At 45.6% G+C, this 18,285-nt stretch overlaps 1 protein-coding gene across 1 annotated transcript in view; it reads left to right on the forward strand.

Annotated features, from left to right (window-relative positions):
- Window positions 1-18,285, forward strand: part of Col4a6 (collagen type IV alpha 6 chain) — a 315,976-nt gene that overhangs the window by 293,711 nt on the left and 3,980 nt on the right. The window contains exons 28-42 of the mRNA XM_057759972.1: window positions 317-487; window positions 1,278-1,421; window positions 2,256-2,381; window positions 2,759-2,940; window positions 4,715-4,778; window positions 5,781-5,855; window positions 6,202-6,309; window positions 6,406-6,513; window positions 8,796-8,867; window positions 9,132-9,257; window positions 13,505-13,621; window positions 13,948-14,109; window positions 14,259-14,357; window positions 16,181-16,327; window positions 17,370-17,486. Of these exons, the coding sequence (XP_057615955.1) occupies window positions 317-487; window positions 1,278-1,421; window positions 2,256-2,381; window positions 2,759-2,940; window positions 4,715-4,778; window positions 5,781-5,855; window positions 6,202-6,309; window positions 6,406-6,513; window positions 8,796-8,867; window positions 9,132-9,257; window positions 13,505-13,621; window positions 13,948-14,109; window positions 14,259-14,357; window positions 16,181-16,327; window positions 17,370-17,486 (1,818 nt within the window). The remainder of the gene's footprint in view (window positions 1-316; window positions 488-1,277; window positions 1,422-2,255; window positions 2,382-2,758; window positions 2,941-4,714; window positions 4,779-5,780; window positions 5,856-6,201; window positions 6,310-6,405; window positions 6,514-8,795; window positions 8,868-9,131; window positions 9,258-13,504; window positions 13,622-13,947; window positions 14,110-14,258; window positions 14,358-16,180; window positions 16,328-17,369; window positions 17,487-18,285) is intronic.

Raw genomic sequence — 18,285 nt, forward strand, 5'->3', positions numbered from 1 at the left:
AGCTCGATTCAAAGGCTCCCGTGTAAACCACATTCATAAAGGAAGTAGTTATAGTCTCAAAGGGGTTGCTTTTCCTGCCCACCACTGTGCCATGCTTGAAGCAATATGTATTTAAGTGTGGTGCGCTGGGTGGTAGGTACGGATGCTCTCACCAACGTGGCACTCAGCTAGCTGACAGCTCTCACTGGGTATTGTTAAAGGACCACGGGCAAAGCTCGACAAGCCAGCCAATCAGAACCAATGGGAATAAGCTAAGCGGTGGCCCAGATCTGACCAGAATCTCGCTTACTAGCTGACCTATGTTCTCTCCATTCAGGGAAGCCTGGCAAGAAGGGCCAAAGAGGAGACATAGGTCAACCTGGGTCAACCGGAAAACGAGGTCTACCCGGGATCAAAGGCCTTCCTGGTTCTCAAGGGTCAGCTGGCTTCCTGGGAAGCCTGGGTTTGCCAGGAGTCACTGGGTTGCCAGGCCTCCCAGGTCAAAAGGGTAAGTGAAGTAAAATGGGAAGATCAGTGAAGTGGGCAGGGGCTCCCTAAATGGAGCATTCACTCTGAGCTACCCAAAGTGTTCCCTCCTCTCTATCCAGGAGCAGAAGGTAGGCAGGGCTTTCTGTAGCAAGATCTTTAAACCAGACTGGTACTAAAGGAAGACAGTCAGCTAATGTGAGCTCCTCAAACTACTTGCTGTGAGGAACAGTGGGGTGATCGACATGCCCAGCAAGGACCAGGGCAATAACAGATGCATCTAGATCACTCTGCATGACACCAGACCCAGGAGCCTGACAGCCCTCACTTCTTATTGTCATTGCAGGGGTTAGGTGTGTGGCATCTCTCTTTTAAACAGGAGAAAATGGCTAGTCTCAGGGCAGGACACGCAACTGGTTAGCACAAAGGGGCAAGGGTGTGCTTAGCTCTTTGCCTCTCCTTGCCTCCTGGACCCAGGTGAGGGTTTTTGTTTGTTTTTTTGGGGGGATGGGGGTTTGGGGGGGTGACACGTGCTCTGAACTTAATGACGTAAAACAACCCACATTATCACTTTTTTTTCTCATGCTTAGTGCTGTGTGCTTGTTCAGAGAGTCCTTGAATGGGTAATAACTAACCAGTTTGGAAAAAAAAAAACTATACTTTAGAGTTAGAGAAACCTGTGTTCAAATCCCTTCTCTGCAACTTCTTAGCTCTGTGACACTGGACAAGTAGTTAGAGCTTTTTCTGCCCCCCCCCCTTTGTCTCCTTGTATGTACTGCAGACATGATAAAGAAAGGCTTGCTTTTCAACAGGTGAAAAGGGTTCCTCTGGGCCAGCAGGATTTCCTGGCTTACCTGGCCTTCCCGGTATCCCTGGAGCTGATGGATTAAAGGGATCTTCTGGTTCATTTGGAAAGGTGGGACAACCTGGACAGGCTGGTACTCCAGGTGAAAAAGGTGAGAGGGTGTGTGGGGGGTGGATGGATGGGTGGGTGTATTAGACAGAAAGAGAAGCGACAGAGAGAGATTCCAAAGCAAGCACTTTGGTTTTCAAAGTGTATTTTGCTTGTCACCTTTGCCATTCGTGTGATAAATGTCAACTCTATATTGAACAAAAACTTGAACTTCTTAATTAAGTCCTTTGAAACCAAAATCCTATTCACTTCAGAGTCAACACTACGTGTTATGGACTATGTTAGTCAGCTTTTGAGTACTGAAAAAAAATACCTAGCATCAAGAGCTTGTAAGACGGCAAGGGCTAACTTTAGATCTTAGTTTCCGAGGGTTCCAGCTGTGGTCAGTTGACCTTGTTGCCTCTGGGCCTGCGATATCACCGTACATCATGGAGCAGAGCTTATTTCATGGCAGCTGGGAAGCAAAACTGAGGAAGTGATAAGAAAGAGAGTCCCATCATCCCCTTCAAGAACCTGTACCCACTAATTTGACTTCCCCCACTCCACCCCATGCATCAAAGGCTCTTTCACCTCCATAAGAAGTCAATAGCTGAGAATCAAGCCATTACTACCCAGATTTTTGGGGGACACTTATTCAAACCAAAATGGAGAATTTTGAGTAGGGTTTAAAGTTACTGATGACTTTGGGGTTGGAGAAAGAGAAAGCATACACAGAAATGTCAAGTTCAATGACAGGATAGGGAAGAGGACAGAAAGGCCTAGAAACTGGGCTGGGGGTGGGTAGTGTGGTAAGAAACAATATGAAACATCAAACCCAGTGTGACTTTGTGTGTAAACTGTCTCTCTCATCCTGACCACCTGATCTTCCTTCCTTCAGGAGACAGAGGGGATCCAGGGTCAGTTGGCGCAACCAGTCCAAGACCTCCAATGCTGAACCTTTGGTTCAAAGGAGAAAAGGGCTCTAGAGGTTCTGCTGGATCAATTGGATTTCCTGGGCCCAGAGGTGCTGAGGCAGGATGTTCAGGAGTAATTCTCAAGAAAGGATTTATAGCTATCTTAGGCTTCCTCACCATGAAAAGCAAAGTTTACCCCCAAGAACAGCAATATGGGAGGCAACATGGGGTTCAAGGAGGCTACCTTCACTTTTGCTGAGTCTGTGGTACCCCAGAAAGAAACTGGTAGAAAGAGAGGCATGGATATTGAGCTGCTTGCCCAATGCTAAAGCTGGAGTGACATCAATGGCACTTCCCTACCCCCACAAACTAGCTTCCCCTTCACCTGAGAATACACTTGGTATATGGCTTTGGGCACCTGCACCTAGAAAGACAGATATTTTTGTTGCCTCTAGCTTTTTTCTAATAGATTTTGCTTCTTTCCCAGGTGAAAAAGGAGAGTCTGGCATCCCAGGGTTACCAGGTCCACCTGGAGCTCCTGGCCAGTCCAGTATCATCAAAGGACTCAGTGGGAAGCAAGGTGCCCCCGGATCTGTGGGAAGAAGCGGATTACCTGGCCTGAGGGGGTCCCTGGGGATCACAGGTTTCCCAGGATTGCCAGGAAAAAGTGTAAGTTTATCCAGATTCCTGTCTCTTCACCACAAAAGAACCTTCACTGCATAGGCACAGGCCCCAGGTTCCCATTTTTCTGATTTTAGCCTACTTCCCAACCCTTACCCTCAAGATAACCTCTGGGGTTTTGTTCCCATTACTGGCCCCTTGTAGCAAAGAGGTGGGGTAGGGGCTGTAGAGATGCCTCAGTGGTTAAACATACTTGCTGTTCTATTTGGATGGCTTACAACTTCCTATGAAGCACAGCTCTAGGGAATCCAAAGCATTCTTTTGGCCTCCATGGACACTTGCACACATGGTAGCATGGTAGTGGTATTCTCTGTCTCTCTCTCTGTCTCTCTCTCTGTCTCTCTCTCTGTCTCTCTCTCTCTGTCTCTCTCTCTCTCTCTGTCAAACACACCCACACACAAATTTAAAAATATAAATAAGACCGAGTAAACTAGAGAAGGTTTGACAGATGGCCTTGAATTTGAATGTCAGTAGGCTCCATCACTCATTTGCTCTGTGATCCTGTGTATCTTGCTTAATTAACTTCACTGAACTTTATTTTTTCATCCATTAAAAATAGTAGACTCATAACAAACTTATATCAGACAGTATGAAGATTAAATGAGAGGAGACATGCAAAGGCCTTAACATTGTGTCAAACGCGTGGAATGTTCTACATAAATAAGAGTCTGATCAGATGAATTGGGCCCAGAACACCTGTACTCCCTACAAACAAATTACTGTCTTTCAAAAGTGTTAGTTTATCTGGTAGAGAGGGTACACTTGCATGGCTATAATATTCTCCCAAGAAATTCTTCTAGGCGAAAAGTCCTGACAACTCAGAGGGAGGGGGATAGAAAGAAAGTGGGAATGCATTTAGGGAGGAAGGGATCCCGGCATAAGCAGAGACTGCCATTAGGAACATCTATATCTACAGCAGTGTGCTATAAGAAGGCAGGCAGAATGGAGGGGATGCCATTGAAGGTAGTGGGCCAACAAACCCAGGCCATTACTCAAGTCTCCTGTGTAAAACACTAACTGACTGCCTTTTTCCTGGGTCTATCTCCAAATCCCTCAAGCTGTACTAGATACTGTGAGAACAGCTGAGAGCCACTGACATAACCACTGCCCAGATGCACTGCTTCAGAAAGTTGTCACTGAGCGCAGGTGAATATGGAAGCTACTCATCCAAATGCAGATTCACACCTGCGCACTGACAGCCTGCTACCTGGTGACGGGGCAACCTCTCGTTCCTCGTGGAGCCCTGCAGCAGAGATCTAGCCCTGCTTAGGAAAGCGAGACTGCTGTTATTGTTTTTCCAGTTTTGAGGCAGGGTCTCACTAGGCTAGTGTGGAACTTGTGAAGTTCCTGCCTCTGTTTCCTGAGTGCCGAGATTATAGACATGTTCCCTCAGACCTGGAGGAAGCAATGGTTATGTGGCATGACTCTAGGGTTTTGGACAAAGTGTGGTAGCTGACTACCAGCAGAGCAGACTGAGTGCCTCACCTAGGGTTCATGTCCTATGTTTTCTGAGACTTAATAGTTAATGCAGCCATACACTGATTCACCAAGATTTTGATTCTGGTAGGCTATGAATGACATGACTAGGAGTAATCTACAGATGGAATATCCCCCCCCATAAACCCTAAGTATGCATGCCTGTCCCTGGCTCAGCCCCTTCCCATCTACAGGCCTGTCCCACCTAACACAGAATATGTAATCAGCATCTCTCAGGCAATGGCTGGGGGTAGGCAGAAATAATGATTCCTCTATTGCCTTGAAGGGTTCACAGGGTCGCACTGGAACTTCTGGCCCACTGGGAGCAACTGGTATCCCAGGTTTAAAAGGTAGGGGACATTTTCTCTTTTGATGTGTTTGCCTAGACCAACATAAGGTTTTCTACCAATCCATAACTCAGGGCTGAGCAGAGTTGTGTTTAGAGGGAAAATAAATTTGGTCTTCATTTCCCATTTGGCCAAACACCTTCCACAGTTTTTGTTTGATGGAGGAGGGTCATCTGTCTATCTGTTGCTTTCATTGGTTAATTAATAAAGAAACTGATTGGCCTGATAGGTCAGAACATAGGTGGGTGGAGTAGACAGAACAGAATGCTGGGAGAAAGAAGCAGATTCAGGCAGACACTATAGCTCTCCTCTCCAAGATGGACACAGGTTAAGATCCTTCCTGGTAAGCCACCACCTCGTGGTGCTACACAGATTACTAAATATGGGTTAAAGTAAGATGTGAGAATTAGCCAATAAGAGGCTGAAACTAATGGGCCAGGCAGTTTTTAAAAGAATACAATTTGTGTGTTGTTATTTTGGGTGTAAAGCTAGCCATGCAGGAGCAGGGCGGGAATGCAACCCGCTGCTCCTTCTACATTTGTTCTTCAAAGACACAACAGTGGTACCTGCCAAAATCTCTTTCCAGGGTTTTTATGGCAAAGAAATAATAAGTGTTCCTTTGGTTTTCTATTTTGACCCATCTGCTTTCAAAACAGCAGGATAAAAGAACTTCAGGTCAGGGCAACTCTTCTGCTGATGAGCACAGGCCCCAAGGCAGGAACAGTTCCCATCTTTACAAGAATCACTGTTATATTCTGATCACATCTCGGGGCCCACTTACCATCTTCTCACACGTACTAGGCCTAGTGATGTGTTGCCAATGTTCTGTATAGGAACATCTCATGCCAGTAGCTTGCCAGAATCCTAGGTCCCTTTACCCAGTGGGCGGTTTTGTCAAGAAGCTCCTCTGGCCACAATGAATCTGAACTGAGGAAGGAAAGATTGAAAAGATTATTTTGGTGAAAAAAAAATGAACATTTGAAAAATTATTTTTTATACCTGCAGGAGATCAAGGCCAAACACTTGGCATTTCTGGAAGCCCCGGACCCAAGGGACAGTCCGGTGAATTAGGTTTTAAAGGTAAGGCTGAGATAGTTTTGTGTATACCTCACAAGTGCTTTAGAACTGAGGACTAGAAGGAATTTTGGAGACCAGCCCCCAAGTTCTTCAGCGTCCATTCAGGGGATGCTTACAGTTTTCCCAGGCAAAATAATTTGTACACTGACAAGGACCTTTAGCATGGTGTACACCTAAAACAGTTTTCAACATGACAACAGTTTCTAGAATCTTTCCAAGCACTTCTTCATTGAATCAAGTTCCCACGCCATCTCTAAATGCTTTCACCTTCCTACTCAGGCTTTCTCGTGGAGGATATCAATTCCAGCAATGGGGCCCTAAGCATCCTGCAATTTTCTTGACCTTATAGGTGTTAAAGGAAAAGATGGGCTAGTTGGTGACAGAGGTTACCCAGGAAACAAAGGCGATAATGGAAAAGTTGGTATTGCTGGAGATCCTGGCCTTCCTGGGTCCCCAGGTACTGTGTGCTCCTTGACAACTTTCTTCTGAGAAGTTATAATGAGCTTCAAGACATATACCCTATTCTGAATGTCTGCCTTGGACTCACATTTAGGACTTCAAGGGATTTCAGGTATGAGAGGAGACCCAGGCCTCCCAGGTTCCCCTGGCCATCTGGGGTCAATTGGCCACCCTGGACCCTCTGGCTTAATAGGACCTAAAGGTATGTGTGTCTGTGAGGAGGAAGTGGGAGGGAGTGTCTTTTCCTCAACAACAGATGGCAACTATTTCATCTTAGAATGGAGCAGCTAGGCTGACGCCCTTAGACTGAGGTGTGACCTGAGGATTAAAGGAAAAGGAGAATGTGGAATGGGCTAGAGAGCTGGCTCACTGGTTAAGAGCACTGACTTTCTGCAGAAGACCTGAGTTTGATTCCCAGCACCCACCTGGTAGCTCACAACCAACCGTAACTCCAGTCCGAGGTGATCCAATGCCCTCTTCTAACCTCCATGGGAACCAGGCACTTGTGTAGTACACAGACATACATGCAGGCAAAAATCTCATATACATTAAATAAATAAATATTTAATTGGTGAAAAAGAATAAAGAAGAAGGGTGGTGAGCAGTTATGAATGGGGATAGAAGAACGTGAAAGCTACAAAGAAAAATATTAACAAGAAAGGCATATTAGTTTTCCATTACTATAGTGAACTCCCTGTTGTTGGTTACTTAGAAAGAAAATAGATTAAGGCTATAGTTTTTGAGGCAGTAATTCCAAAGAGCTATAGCACTGGCTTTAAGGAGAACCATACCGTAACTATGTCACCTTATGGGGGATACCATCGTGGCAGATTGTGTGTGTGTGTGTATGTATGTGTGTGTGTGTGTGTGTGTGTGTGTGTGTGTGTGAGAGAGAGAGAGAGAGAGAGAGAGAGAGAGAGAGAGAGAATGAATTACAATTCAATAGGAGGCCAAAGTGAGGGGTAGAGCTAGTCATTCTCTTCTGTAGCAATTCACAATTATGAGAACTCAGGGTCTATAATAACTACCTTATTCCTTTGTGGAGAGTCCCAGGGACGAAGCCAACTTTCACTAAACCTTACTTCTTAAAGATCCCACCAGCTCTCATTATATCACAATACAGACCTTGGGGAAAATGATAAAACCATATCCAAGTGAAATGGTTCACAGTGTTAACTTGGTAAGATCTAAAATCAGCTAGGAGACAAGCTTTGGGGACACCTTTTAAGGGACAATGTAGATTAGGTTAGCCTCTGAGCATGGCTGTAAGGAATGATCTAGATTTGAGTTAATGGAGGTGGTTAAATGCACTTTAACTACAGGAAGTTCCATTCCATTGGCTGGAATCCTGGACTGAATAAAACAGGTGAAAGTGAGCAGAGAACCCGCATTTATTATCATCTACTTCATGATTATGGATGCAATATAACCATTTGCCTCAAGTTCCTGCTGCCAAGTCTTATTCAGCATGATAGATGGTACCCTCAAATTGCCAGCCAAAATAAACTTTTTCTCTTTTTAAGCTGCCCATGTCAAGTATCTGATGACAGAAATGAGCAACGTAACTACTATATGAAGCCATAGTGAAAAGTTATTGCCTAACATGTGTTATCTTTCTTTGCTCTAATTTTCTAGAGCCAATTTTTGGGAGAAGATAGCTCAAGGTGCTGGTATTGCTACTCCTACATTCTGTTAAAAATACCCACTGTGGGGTAGCTCAATTGGCAGAGTGCTTGCCCGGCATATACAAAGCCCTAGGTTCAATCCCCAGCACTGCGGAAACCAGAGTGGTGCCACACACCTATAATCTCTGCACTCAAGTTGTGGATGCAAGAAGATGGGAAGTTGAAGGTCATGCTCGGTTACATGGAGAGTTACAAGCATCCTGGGATACATGAGACTCTAACTCAAACAAACAAAAACAAGACCTATTGATTTGGCTCTTGATTTTAGATGTTTTAGTTCTCAGTCGTCGTGTGGTTTGACTATAGCTAGACTTTGGTAAGGAACAATATCATGCTACGGAGTGCATTGCAGAGTCAAACTGCTCACCTCATGGTGATCAAGAAGCAGAAAGAGTCAGTGCCAGGACAAAATAGACCCATTCCTGCCGTGCCTCCAGTTAGCTACCTCCTCCAATTAGGCCCCACTTCATGAAAGTTCTTGTCCACTCAGTAACTTAGTTAAGTTTTGAGTCACATTGAATGAATACATTTCTAAAGTTGGAATCATTGTAGTCTATTGATTTCCTAAAGGCTCTGCCTCCTTCAACACTTGGGCCTTTGGGAGACACTTTAGATCCAAACCCTAACAGCTAATTAACTGCCATATTAATCTTAAAGCAGCAGTGGTCCTTATAAGAATCATAAAAACCCAAGGTACAAGGTGTATGCTAGAAACTGGCTATTCTTCCATAAGGTAATGAGTAATGCCTCAATAAAGATAAAGATGGCTGGAGCCATTTCTGATCTTTTCTATCCTCAGGATTCTCTGGACCTCCTGGTTTACATGGACTGAATGGACTTCCAGGTACCAAGGGTACCCATGGCACTCCAGGTAAGAAAAGCCCTGAAGGTCAAGTTTAAGGACATAAAGCTCTTCTAGATGCCTGGAAGAAGTCAGCCATGACTGTAGCATATCCCATATCGTGGTTCTCCTCATCAGTCTTCAATTGGAGGTTCTTAATATGAGGGGGAAATAGGATGTTTTGTCTTTCTGTGGGAATGAGCTTTTCTTCCAGGTCACAGGGAAGTCAACTATGACAACCTAAGGGCTCTCTCCCCCCTGAGCTCTGTCCCCTCCCTCTGCATTTCTTCCTAGGAGCCAGCATCACCGGTGTTCCTGGGCCTGCCGGCCTGCCTGGTCCCAAAGGGGAAAGGGGAATACCAGGAATCATCATCGGAGATCCAGGAAAACAAGGTTCAAGGGGAAAAAAAGGTGACCGAGGTATGTTAGCCCAAGTCAGACCTTGTAGAAACTGAATGAGGTGTTGGCAGAGGACCAGGGTTTGGTGTATATCAGGGCCACGTGGTTCACCGGGATGAATTGTGCTTGCCTGTACATCTTTGAACGTCTAAGAACCCTTATATGACAACTAAGAAAAGGATGATGGGCTATTCCTATGGCTTCCCAGTAAAGAATGCTGGGAAACACTCTTCTAAGTGCCCTCTAACCCCCAGTTCCCTGGCTCTTTCTGATGAAGCTCTGGACCTCCTTTTTCACACCTGTCTAGAGCCAGGATAAATGCTGCGAAGAAACAGAGTTTGTATATCTAGTGAGATCCTAACTACAATTTCCTGAATGCTCTTTGAGGATGGAAGGCACCAACTGGCAGAAGAAACCCAAGACAGAGAAGGGCCTCCTGAGGCCAGGCCCACAGTCTCTACTCTATCAGGATGGGTTACTCTCTTTCTTTCTTTCTTTCTTTCTTTCTTTCTTTCTTTCTTTCTTTCTTTCTTTCTTTCTTTCTTTCTTCCTCCTCCTCCTCCTCCTCCTCCTCCTTCTCTCTCTCTCTCTCTCTCTCTCTCTCTCTCTCTCTCTCTCTCTCTCTCTCTCTCTCCTCTTTCTCTTTCTTTTTTTTGATTTCCCTGTGTAGCCCTGGCTGTGCTGGATCTCCCTCTGTAGACCAGGCTGGTCTCGAACTCACAGAGATCCACCTGCCTCTGCCTCCCAAGGGCTAGGACTAAAAGCATGCATGCACCAGCACTGCCCAGCCTTCAGTTATAGTCTCATAAACCAAATTCCACCCTGATCTCAGCTCCCCACACTGCTTTCTGCGTGTCCCTCTCAGAAAGTAACAGCAAATTTCCATTCTTCCGTTTCCTCAGCCGTGTTCTGGAAATCCATACTGACTCCCACTTACAGGAAGCAGGAAATGAATGCAGTATAGCCTCATGACTTAGAGGATGACCGTTAGGTTCAAATTTCAGTTCTCCCTTTCACTAAGCTGTATGATCCTGAGCAATGATGTTACATGCCTTTCTGTGAAATGGACATAACAACAGAACTGTCTCACAGGGGTTTTTCTGAGGATTCTAGCAACAGTAGGGCAATGTGTGTCCAAGAACCTATGTCAGTGTCCTGCAGATGCCCCGAAACCCCAGGGTACTATGCTATTACATGCTACTTGGGAAGTGATATCTGCAGTATATTTGGGGCCTTAGATCTCACCACACTTTCCACTAGATTCATGTATTAATGCATTTCCTGCTGCACTTGGAATTGGGGCAGCTGTTGTTTTTGTGTTTAATCTTTCCATTGGTCAGGATAAACTTGTCCTTCTGGGGAAGTCAGGAGTTTCTCCAGGGGAAGGGGCTCAAAGCAGGGTTTGAACCTGCAGAGTTATTGTGGCTTTTTTTCCCCAGGACATAGAGAAGATGGGACTGGAGGGAAGCATATGGCATTTCTTCTTCTATTTGTAAATCTTGACTGTGAATTTCTGGTTATCAAATTATTCATTTACTTTAGCCGACATGAAATCATAATTACAATTGCAGAAAACAGCATACATCAAGATGGATATATTATAGAAACATAATTATGAGTAGCGGCACGTCACAAAGGAATACATTTGGTGTGCTTCTGTCATTAGACGTTCAAAAATAAGCAAAACAACCAACATACTGTTTAGGGATACAAATATTCATGAACAAATTATGATGAAAAGGAAGGATGTGAACACAGAATTCGGGAATGATTGTCTCTGAGAGGAGGGGGTGAAATCTGTGGGGGCTACACAGATAATTAACAAGATAATTACATCTCCAATGGAGAGCAGATGTGTTCATCATACCTGGATTATTCTTTATTGAACCAATTTGTTTAAAAAGAATAACACATGTATTGTACCCACAGACAAAACTGTCTGTCATTTGCTCATGGAAGTAAAACAGACTCAGCCCAAGAACACTCCATTCCCTGGGCTCACAATACCTTTAGCTAAATGAGTCGCAATTATACTGTTGTTTTCATACTTGCAACTGAATCCTTCGAGCCTACACTTATGTATTTAGAGTTTCTCAGGCTTTGGCTTTGTAATCAGTTAGCAAAACAGTCATCTTATACTTGCAGCTTCTCATTTAGAACATTATAGCTTTCATAAAAAATACATACGAGGGCTTACAAGATGGCTCAGTGGGTAAAGGCACCTAAGCTACAAGCCTGACAACCGCGTTTCAGCCCTGGAACCAAAGTTAAGGCTGACGGAGAGACCCAACTCCACAGAGCTGTCCTCTGAGCTCCACTCATGCCCTGTTGCACACCACCCTGAGCACACACAATAATGGTAAGTTGTTACCAATATGAGTTTTGGACACTACTTTAGGGCAGTAGTATATTTATTTAGCGTTTGATGACCTATTAGTACAACTATAAAGTCAAAAAGCAGGTAAAGAGCAGGCAAGTCTTCACAAAACTGACATGGGGGACTCAGAATCTGTGGGCTGCTTGCGCTTATTTCATTTACATGTGCTTTTATGGTATTTTCCTTGTCGTCTCTGCATAATTTCGGCTGATATAAAATGCACGTCTGAAGCTCTCTTTCCCGGAAAAAGCATGCACTATATCTTTCTTTTCAGATCCTTACCTTAATTAAAACGAGAAGTACTTCAGAGAGTCATCGTGACACAGTTGACAATGTACCAGTAGCAACATGTAATTTTTTTTGTGCTTACTCGTGTGTTTTCCACTTGTCCAGGACCTAAAATTAACCAAAGCCTGTTCCCTAAATCAACCTTCTCATCTCCAGTTTTCTTTGTGATTCAGCACATTAATGAGCTATTTTTAAAGGCCTGCTTCAGCTAGTCTACCATCTCTCTTTACAAGTTTACATGGATTTCCCAGTTTCTTTTAAAGGTAGATATATGATAGGAAAATGAGCGCTAATATTTTTGGATTTTTCTTCTCTCACATGCACAAAGAGAATCTCAACCAACAGATTTCATAGAGCAGACACACTGAATTTTCTTAGTTGACTCTCCATTAGCCTGTGCCAATTAATACATCTGTTCCATGCCTACTGGGCAGCAGGAACTTCCGCACATGTGTCGGTAGTTTTGAACTTTCCCCAACAACACTGCCATATGTGTATTTCACATGTATTAAATAAATATGTTGTCATCTGATGAAAGGTTTTGTTTTTTAACTTATGGTAGAAATCATTCCACAAGTCAAAAACATGTAAAGTAGTATGGGAGTCTGAGCAGAGGATTTTGGATTTTTTGTTTTTGTTTTTTGTTGATTTTTTTTGTTTGTTTGTTTTTTGTTTTTTGGTTTTTTTTTCCCCTGAGACACGGTTTCTCTGTAGCTTTGGTGCCTGTTCTGGAACTAGCTCTTGTAGACCAGGCTGGCCTCAAACTCACAGAGATCCACCTGCCTCTGCCTTGCCCTCCCCCTTGAGTTCTGGGATTAAAGGCATGCGTCACCACTGCCCAGCTGAGCAGAGTATTTTGTAAATACTCTATTATATAATTATTCACTTTGACCAAAGGGGAACAGATACCTGTTACAGAGATGTGTGTTCAACAGGCTCCTAGGCTCCTAAGCAGTCATTCCACCACTATGACACCTATAAAAGACAGGTTTTTGTGTTTTTTGGGGGGGAGGGGGTTGGGATTTTGTTGTTGTTGTTGTTTTTGTTTTATTGGTTTTTGTTTTTTGATTTTGTTTTGGTTCGTTTGCCTAGAAGTGCCAGGAGATAGACCAGAAACCAAGGATACACAGACAAGGGGGATCCATAGTACTCTTGCTGCCTCCGTTCTGGATGGTCTGGGTTGGGTCATACAGTAGCCATAACTCTTTGGCAGCATCAGACAGCTGTTGGGAAATTTTGTTCCATGAACCGGTATGTTTAATAACAACACTTGGGAAATGTAAAATCCAGCTGCTTGGCCATGCCTTCTTTTGTTTATGATTTGGAGAAAAAGCAGCCTAAAATATTTCCATCATCAGTGAAATCGGGGAGCTAGAAATTTCCACAGCTCTGTTCAGATAAAATGAAGCTCCAGCCGGAAAGGAAGAGCCGTTCTTATTTAAGGCTGTCTACTCGCTTGGAAACGTCCGCTGAAGAGAGAAGAGCCCTCTGCTGGTGTCCGCTGGTCTTGCAGCTACCTTAATAGCTTCCATTTTCTGAGTTCCCCCTACCCTCTCCTGAACATGGGAAGCCCACCAAGCCCCATTTTATTTATTCTTTGTAGGTTTCCCAGGTCTCCAAGGTCCTGCTGGTCCCCCTGGAGCCCCAGGCATCTCCTTGCCCTCAGTCATAGCAGGACAGCCTGGTGACCCCGGGCCGCCAGGCCTAGATGGAGAACGAGGTAAAAAACAAGTAGCCCTAAATAGAGGTGGCCACCCGACTTGGATGTTTGCATATATGCTTTATATAATGCAGCCCTTTCCCTGATGCTGAGCATGTGTGGATCTGCTGGGCCGCAACTTATTCCCTTCCTCCAAGATCTGAGGGACTAGAACTGGCTTCATTTTGCTGAAGTGTTGTTTCAGAAAGCCAGGGCGTGGGGACTCCATAGACAGGAAAAAAAAAAAAAACCCTCAACTAGGAATGGGCTTTGGTTACCTAAGCATCTAGGCTTTCAACAGTTTCCCATCTTCCTACACTTCATTTCTTTTCCAATCTTATCCCTAGGCCGCCCAGGCCTTCCAGGACCTCCAGGTCCCCCTGGCCCATCCTCAGACCAAGGTGACACTGGAGAGCCTGGCTTCCCTGGAATTCCAGGCCTTCAAGGGCCCAAGGGAAACCAAGGACTTCCAGGTTTTTCTGGCCTCTCTGGAGACCTAGGGCTGAAAGGTAGGTCTGTTCCACCCACTATAAGACCCATCAGTCACCACTGCATAGTACAGTGGTCCCCAAGTACAACCCGTGGAAGGGTTTTTTGCTGTCTGGTCTCCCTCGTCACCATGTCAACACCTGACCTGTTTTCCTTTGGCCCTTACCAGGCATGAAAGGAGAGCCTGGCCTCATGGGGACTCCTGGCAAAGTTGGGCCACCAGGAGACCCAGGATTTCCTGGGATGAAGGGGAAGGCTGGGCCAAGAGGTGAGTCTAGGCCAAGCCCCAGCTGTGGAGGGAAGGGGTGAGGCATGAGGCTGAGGTTCTTTTAGAAGCCATGCTGTCCAGCCACACCACAAAAGCAACTGGGGATCGTGTTCCCCAACCCAAGAGGGAGTTTCTCTACTTTGGAGATGCCTCTGTCCCCAACTGCTCCTAGGACTGAAGGGCCTTATTGCTTTGCTGCCATGGCTTCTGCCACTGACAACCCCACACACACACCGGAGTACTTCTGCGTGGCTTTTAGACCCCTACCCTCGTTTTCACAGTTCAGAAAAGCAACCTTCTCTCTGTCCTCAATCCTACCTAGGCATTCAGCCCATCAGAAGTCCCTGAGGGCTAGATCCCCTAACAATGCCTTATACCTGCTCACTTTGCACAGGCGCTGCAGCTACCTGGAGGTCCAAGCCATCAGCATTTCTCATGTAGCACGCCTCCTCCCAGCAACAATCATTTTCTCACATACAGTTGCCAATAAAAAACAAATCATTCTATTCATGGCATTAAAATGAACTAACTATAACCCATAAAATCATGTGTGGCAACTCCCTTCATGCCGGCCTGTCCCTTTATTGTTCATTGGCCTCTCCACTATTCTCCCAGTGACCTTCTTGTTGCCCCCTTCTCTCCTTCCTACTAGTTCCCTTCTCCCTCATTAGTCCCCTCCTCTGTTCATGTCATATATATGTAAGTCTCTCCATATCTCACGTAGTATGGTACTCTCCAGTTGTACCCGTTTGTTTGTATATGGCACACTTCTCCTTTCGTTATGACCGAAGAACAATCCTTCATGTGTATGTGCCGTATTTCCTTCGTCCATTCATCTGGTAGTGGATGCTTAGACTGGTCCCAAACCTTGGCTATTATGAACACTACAGGGAGAAACCTGGATGTGCAGGTATCTCAGTGGTGTGCTGCCTTGGGAGTCCTGTGGGTATATTACTGGGAACAATGCAGCTGGATCATAGGGCACATCTAGTTCTAGTTCTTTGAGGAGCTCCAATATTGATTTCCATGGTGCCTGCACTAGTTTACATTCGCATCAATACTGTACATGTTTCCTGATGCTCTCTTGCCCATCTCTTCTTAAATGTTTAGCTCCTTCTGATACTTCTGATGTTTCAACAGTTTCAGCTTAACAGTCTCTGGTTATGAGCATCCATTGGCGACTCTAAAGAAGACCCCTCTACCCATATCACCCCATGTTCCCTCCCATTGTATCTGCGCTATTCATTTCCTTCACAGTCCTCCTTAAAATTTGCATGATGGGGTTAATGGTATTGACCAAATTGTGCATTGTTCGTCTTCATCACCGAGCCACACAATCTGTCCCTCACTGCTCTAAATCTCATACCTCCCAGGACTTTGGCATATAGTCAGCACCTAAGAAATACCCGCTTAATGAATCAGTAAACAAGTTATTCTACTTGTAAAGTAACTGACTTGGGTGGGGCTCTTAGGCTGGGATGCCAAGTGCCCCTTTGGGTTGGATACATCTCCACAGCATCTTTGGTGCTGCATTATGACCAGTGTATAAGTGCGTAACTGCTCTATTCCTGAGCCAAGTCTCAGTCTACTATATTTGTAGCAGACATTTCCTAAGTGCCTTCCACCTAGTAGATTCCATACTGAGCTATGGGGAGTCAACCTGGGTATGACTTGCTCCCTGCCTTGCCCACAGGGACCCACCAAGCCACCAAGAAGGGTCATCAAGGGTTATGTGGTCTGTCCTGGAGGCAGACAGAGGGAGGGACATCCGTGCCACTCCTCTGCTCCCAGCCTGACACTGCTATTTCCCCACCTGCCTTCAGGCTTTCCAGGCCCCCAGGGTGTGCCAGGACACACACCAATTTCCGAAGCTATTCAGGCTCCTCCAGGACTTTTGGGTCTTCCAGGCATTGATGGTATCCCTGGCCTCGCAGGAGACCCTGGGCCTCAAGGCTCTGTGGGTCCACAAGGTAAGAATGACACTAGAAAAGGGGGGCTCCTGGGAAGCTGAAAGGCCTTGGTTAAGAAGCTGAAGATTCTGTGGCTTGACCTAGTTCCGTTTTCTTTTTCTAAGATTTATTTATTTAATGCGTACAGTGTTCTCCCTGCATATGTACCTGCAGGCCAGAAGAGGGCATCAGATGTCATTACAGATGGTTGTGAGCCACCATGTGGTTGCTGGAAATTGAACTCAGGACCTCTGGAAGAACAGCCAGTGCTCTTAACCTCTGAGCCATCTTCTAGGCCCTGGCCCAGTTATGAGAAGGCACCTTCATCAAGCTTTCTCTTGCTACTTCACAAGACTCTCACACTCCATGCCAGGGAAGGGAAAATCCAGAAAGCCAATGAGGCAGTGTTTATACTGGTCCTTGAAAAGCTCCTGCACCCTGATAAGCTTCTCTGCTGATGCAGCAATCCAAATCAGACCAAATCAAATGGAATTAGAAAAAGCCCAGGTTTAACGGATAAAATGCTCCTGGATGATTTTCCAGCCTCTCAGAGAGAAGCCAGGGAAGAGAGACTGAAAAACTACAGTCTGTTTTTTGAGGGACACTTTAAATACCCCGCGGAAGTGGTCTTGAGCATCTCTGGGGAGGGGTCATCATTTGGTGAGCTTTCTGAGATGTGGCAGGGTTTGGGGAGAAATGGAGGAGGGCGTTTGGGGTGGAACTTCCATCAGAACATTTCAGACTCTTTGGGTATAGGGATGCCAGGGACTGAGGCGAAGCTTCCAGTAGAATAGTCTTCAGAGAACATGGGAGTCTCTCCCCTGGATAGCTTGCCATCTCTAATGTTCTGTTTGAAGATAGAGATGCACTGAGTGACAAAGGAGAGCACACAGTAGTGGAGAAAGCACAGGGCTGGGGACAGGAGACCTGGCTTCTAAGTCCTAGCTTTGCTCCAACGGGGGTAAGTTATCTCTCTCTCTTGGACTTCACATGAGGCTTAGGAGAAAGACTCTAGACTTCCACACTGAGCCTCCCCTGCCTTGTGCATTTTTCTCTCCTACAGGTTCTAAAGGTCTACCTGGCATCCCTGGCAAGGATGGACCCAGTGGGCTTCCAGGCTCACCTGGAATCCTAGGTGATCCTGGTCTCCCTGGACTACAAGGACCTCCAGGATTTGAAGGTCAGGTGAACAAAACTTGGAGACCCAGTCAATCCTGTGGCGAATTTGTCATTGTGAGGGGCCTTGCAGGCTGAGTTCTTGTCTACCTTGATGTTCTATTGCTGTGCAAAGACACCATGACCAAGACAATGGTTACAAAAGAAAGCATTTAACTGGGGGCTTGCTTACTGTTTCAGAGTGTTAGTTCATTATAGTCATGGACTGAGCATGGTAGTGGAAGGGTAAGAACTGGAGCAGCAGCTGAGAGCTATACCCTGATCTGAGAGAGAGAGAGAAAGAAACCCTCGGCTGGGTTTAAGCTTTTGAAACCCACCCTTAGAGACACACTTCCTTCATAGGAGAAAGAGGGGGGGGGGGAGGGAGGGAGGGAGGGAGGGAGGGAGGGAGGGAGGGAGGGAGGGAGGGAAGGAGGGAAACCCTCAGCTGGGTTTAAGCTTTTGAAACTCACCCTCAGAGACAGACTTTCTGCAACCAGGCCACACCTCCTTATCTTCCTCAAATAGTGCCACTCCCTGGTGACTAGGCAGTCAACTGTATAAGCCTATGAGGGCCATTTGTTATCCGGAGCACTGCATTGCCCTTCTACCCTGCAGAGTGCACAGCCTCCAGTCTATGAAAGAAAGTCCTGCAGCACTCAGGAAGGCAACAAACTCTTGCAAATCTTCGTCAAATCCTTGCCTGGGTTCTCCAGCTTTGTTATGGAGCAGTGTCTTGCTGCATAGCCCTGTTTGCCCTCAAACTCATTATGTAACCCAGGCTCGCTTCAAACTCCTGATCTTCCTGGCTTTGCTTTTCATGT

This window comes from Chionomys nivalis, chromosome X, assembly GCF_950005125.1.
Source record: "Chionomys nivalis chromosome X, mChiNiv1.1, whole genome shotgun sequence".
Lineage (NCBI taxonomy): Eukaryota > Metazoa > Chordata > Mammalia > Rodentia > Cricetidae > Chionomys > Chionomys nivalis.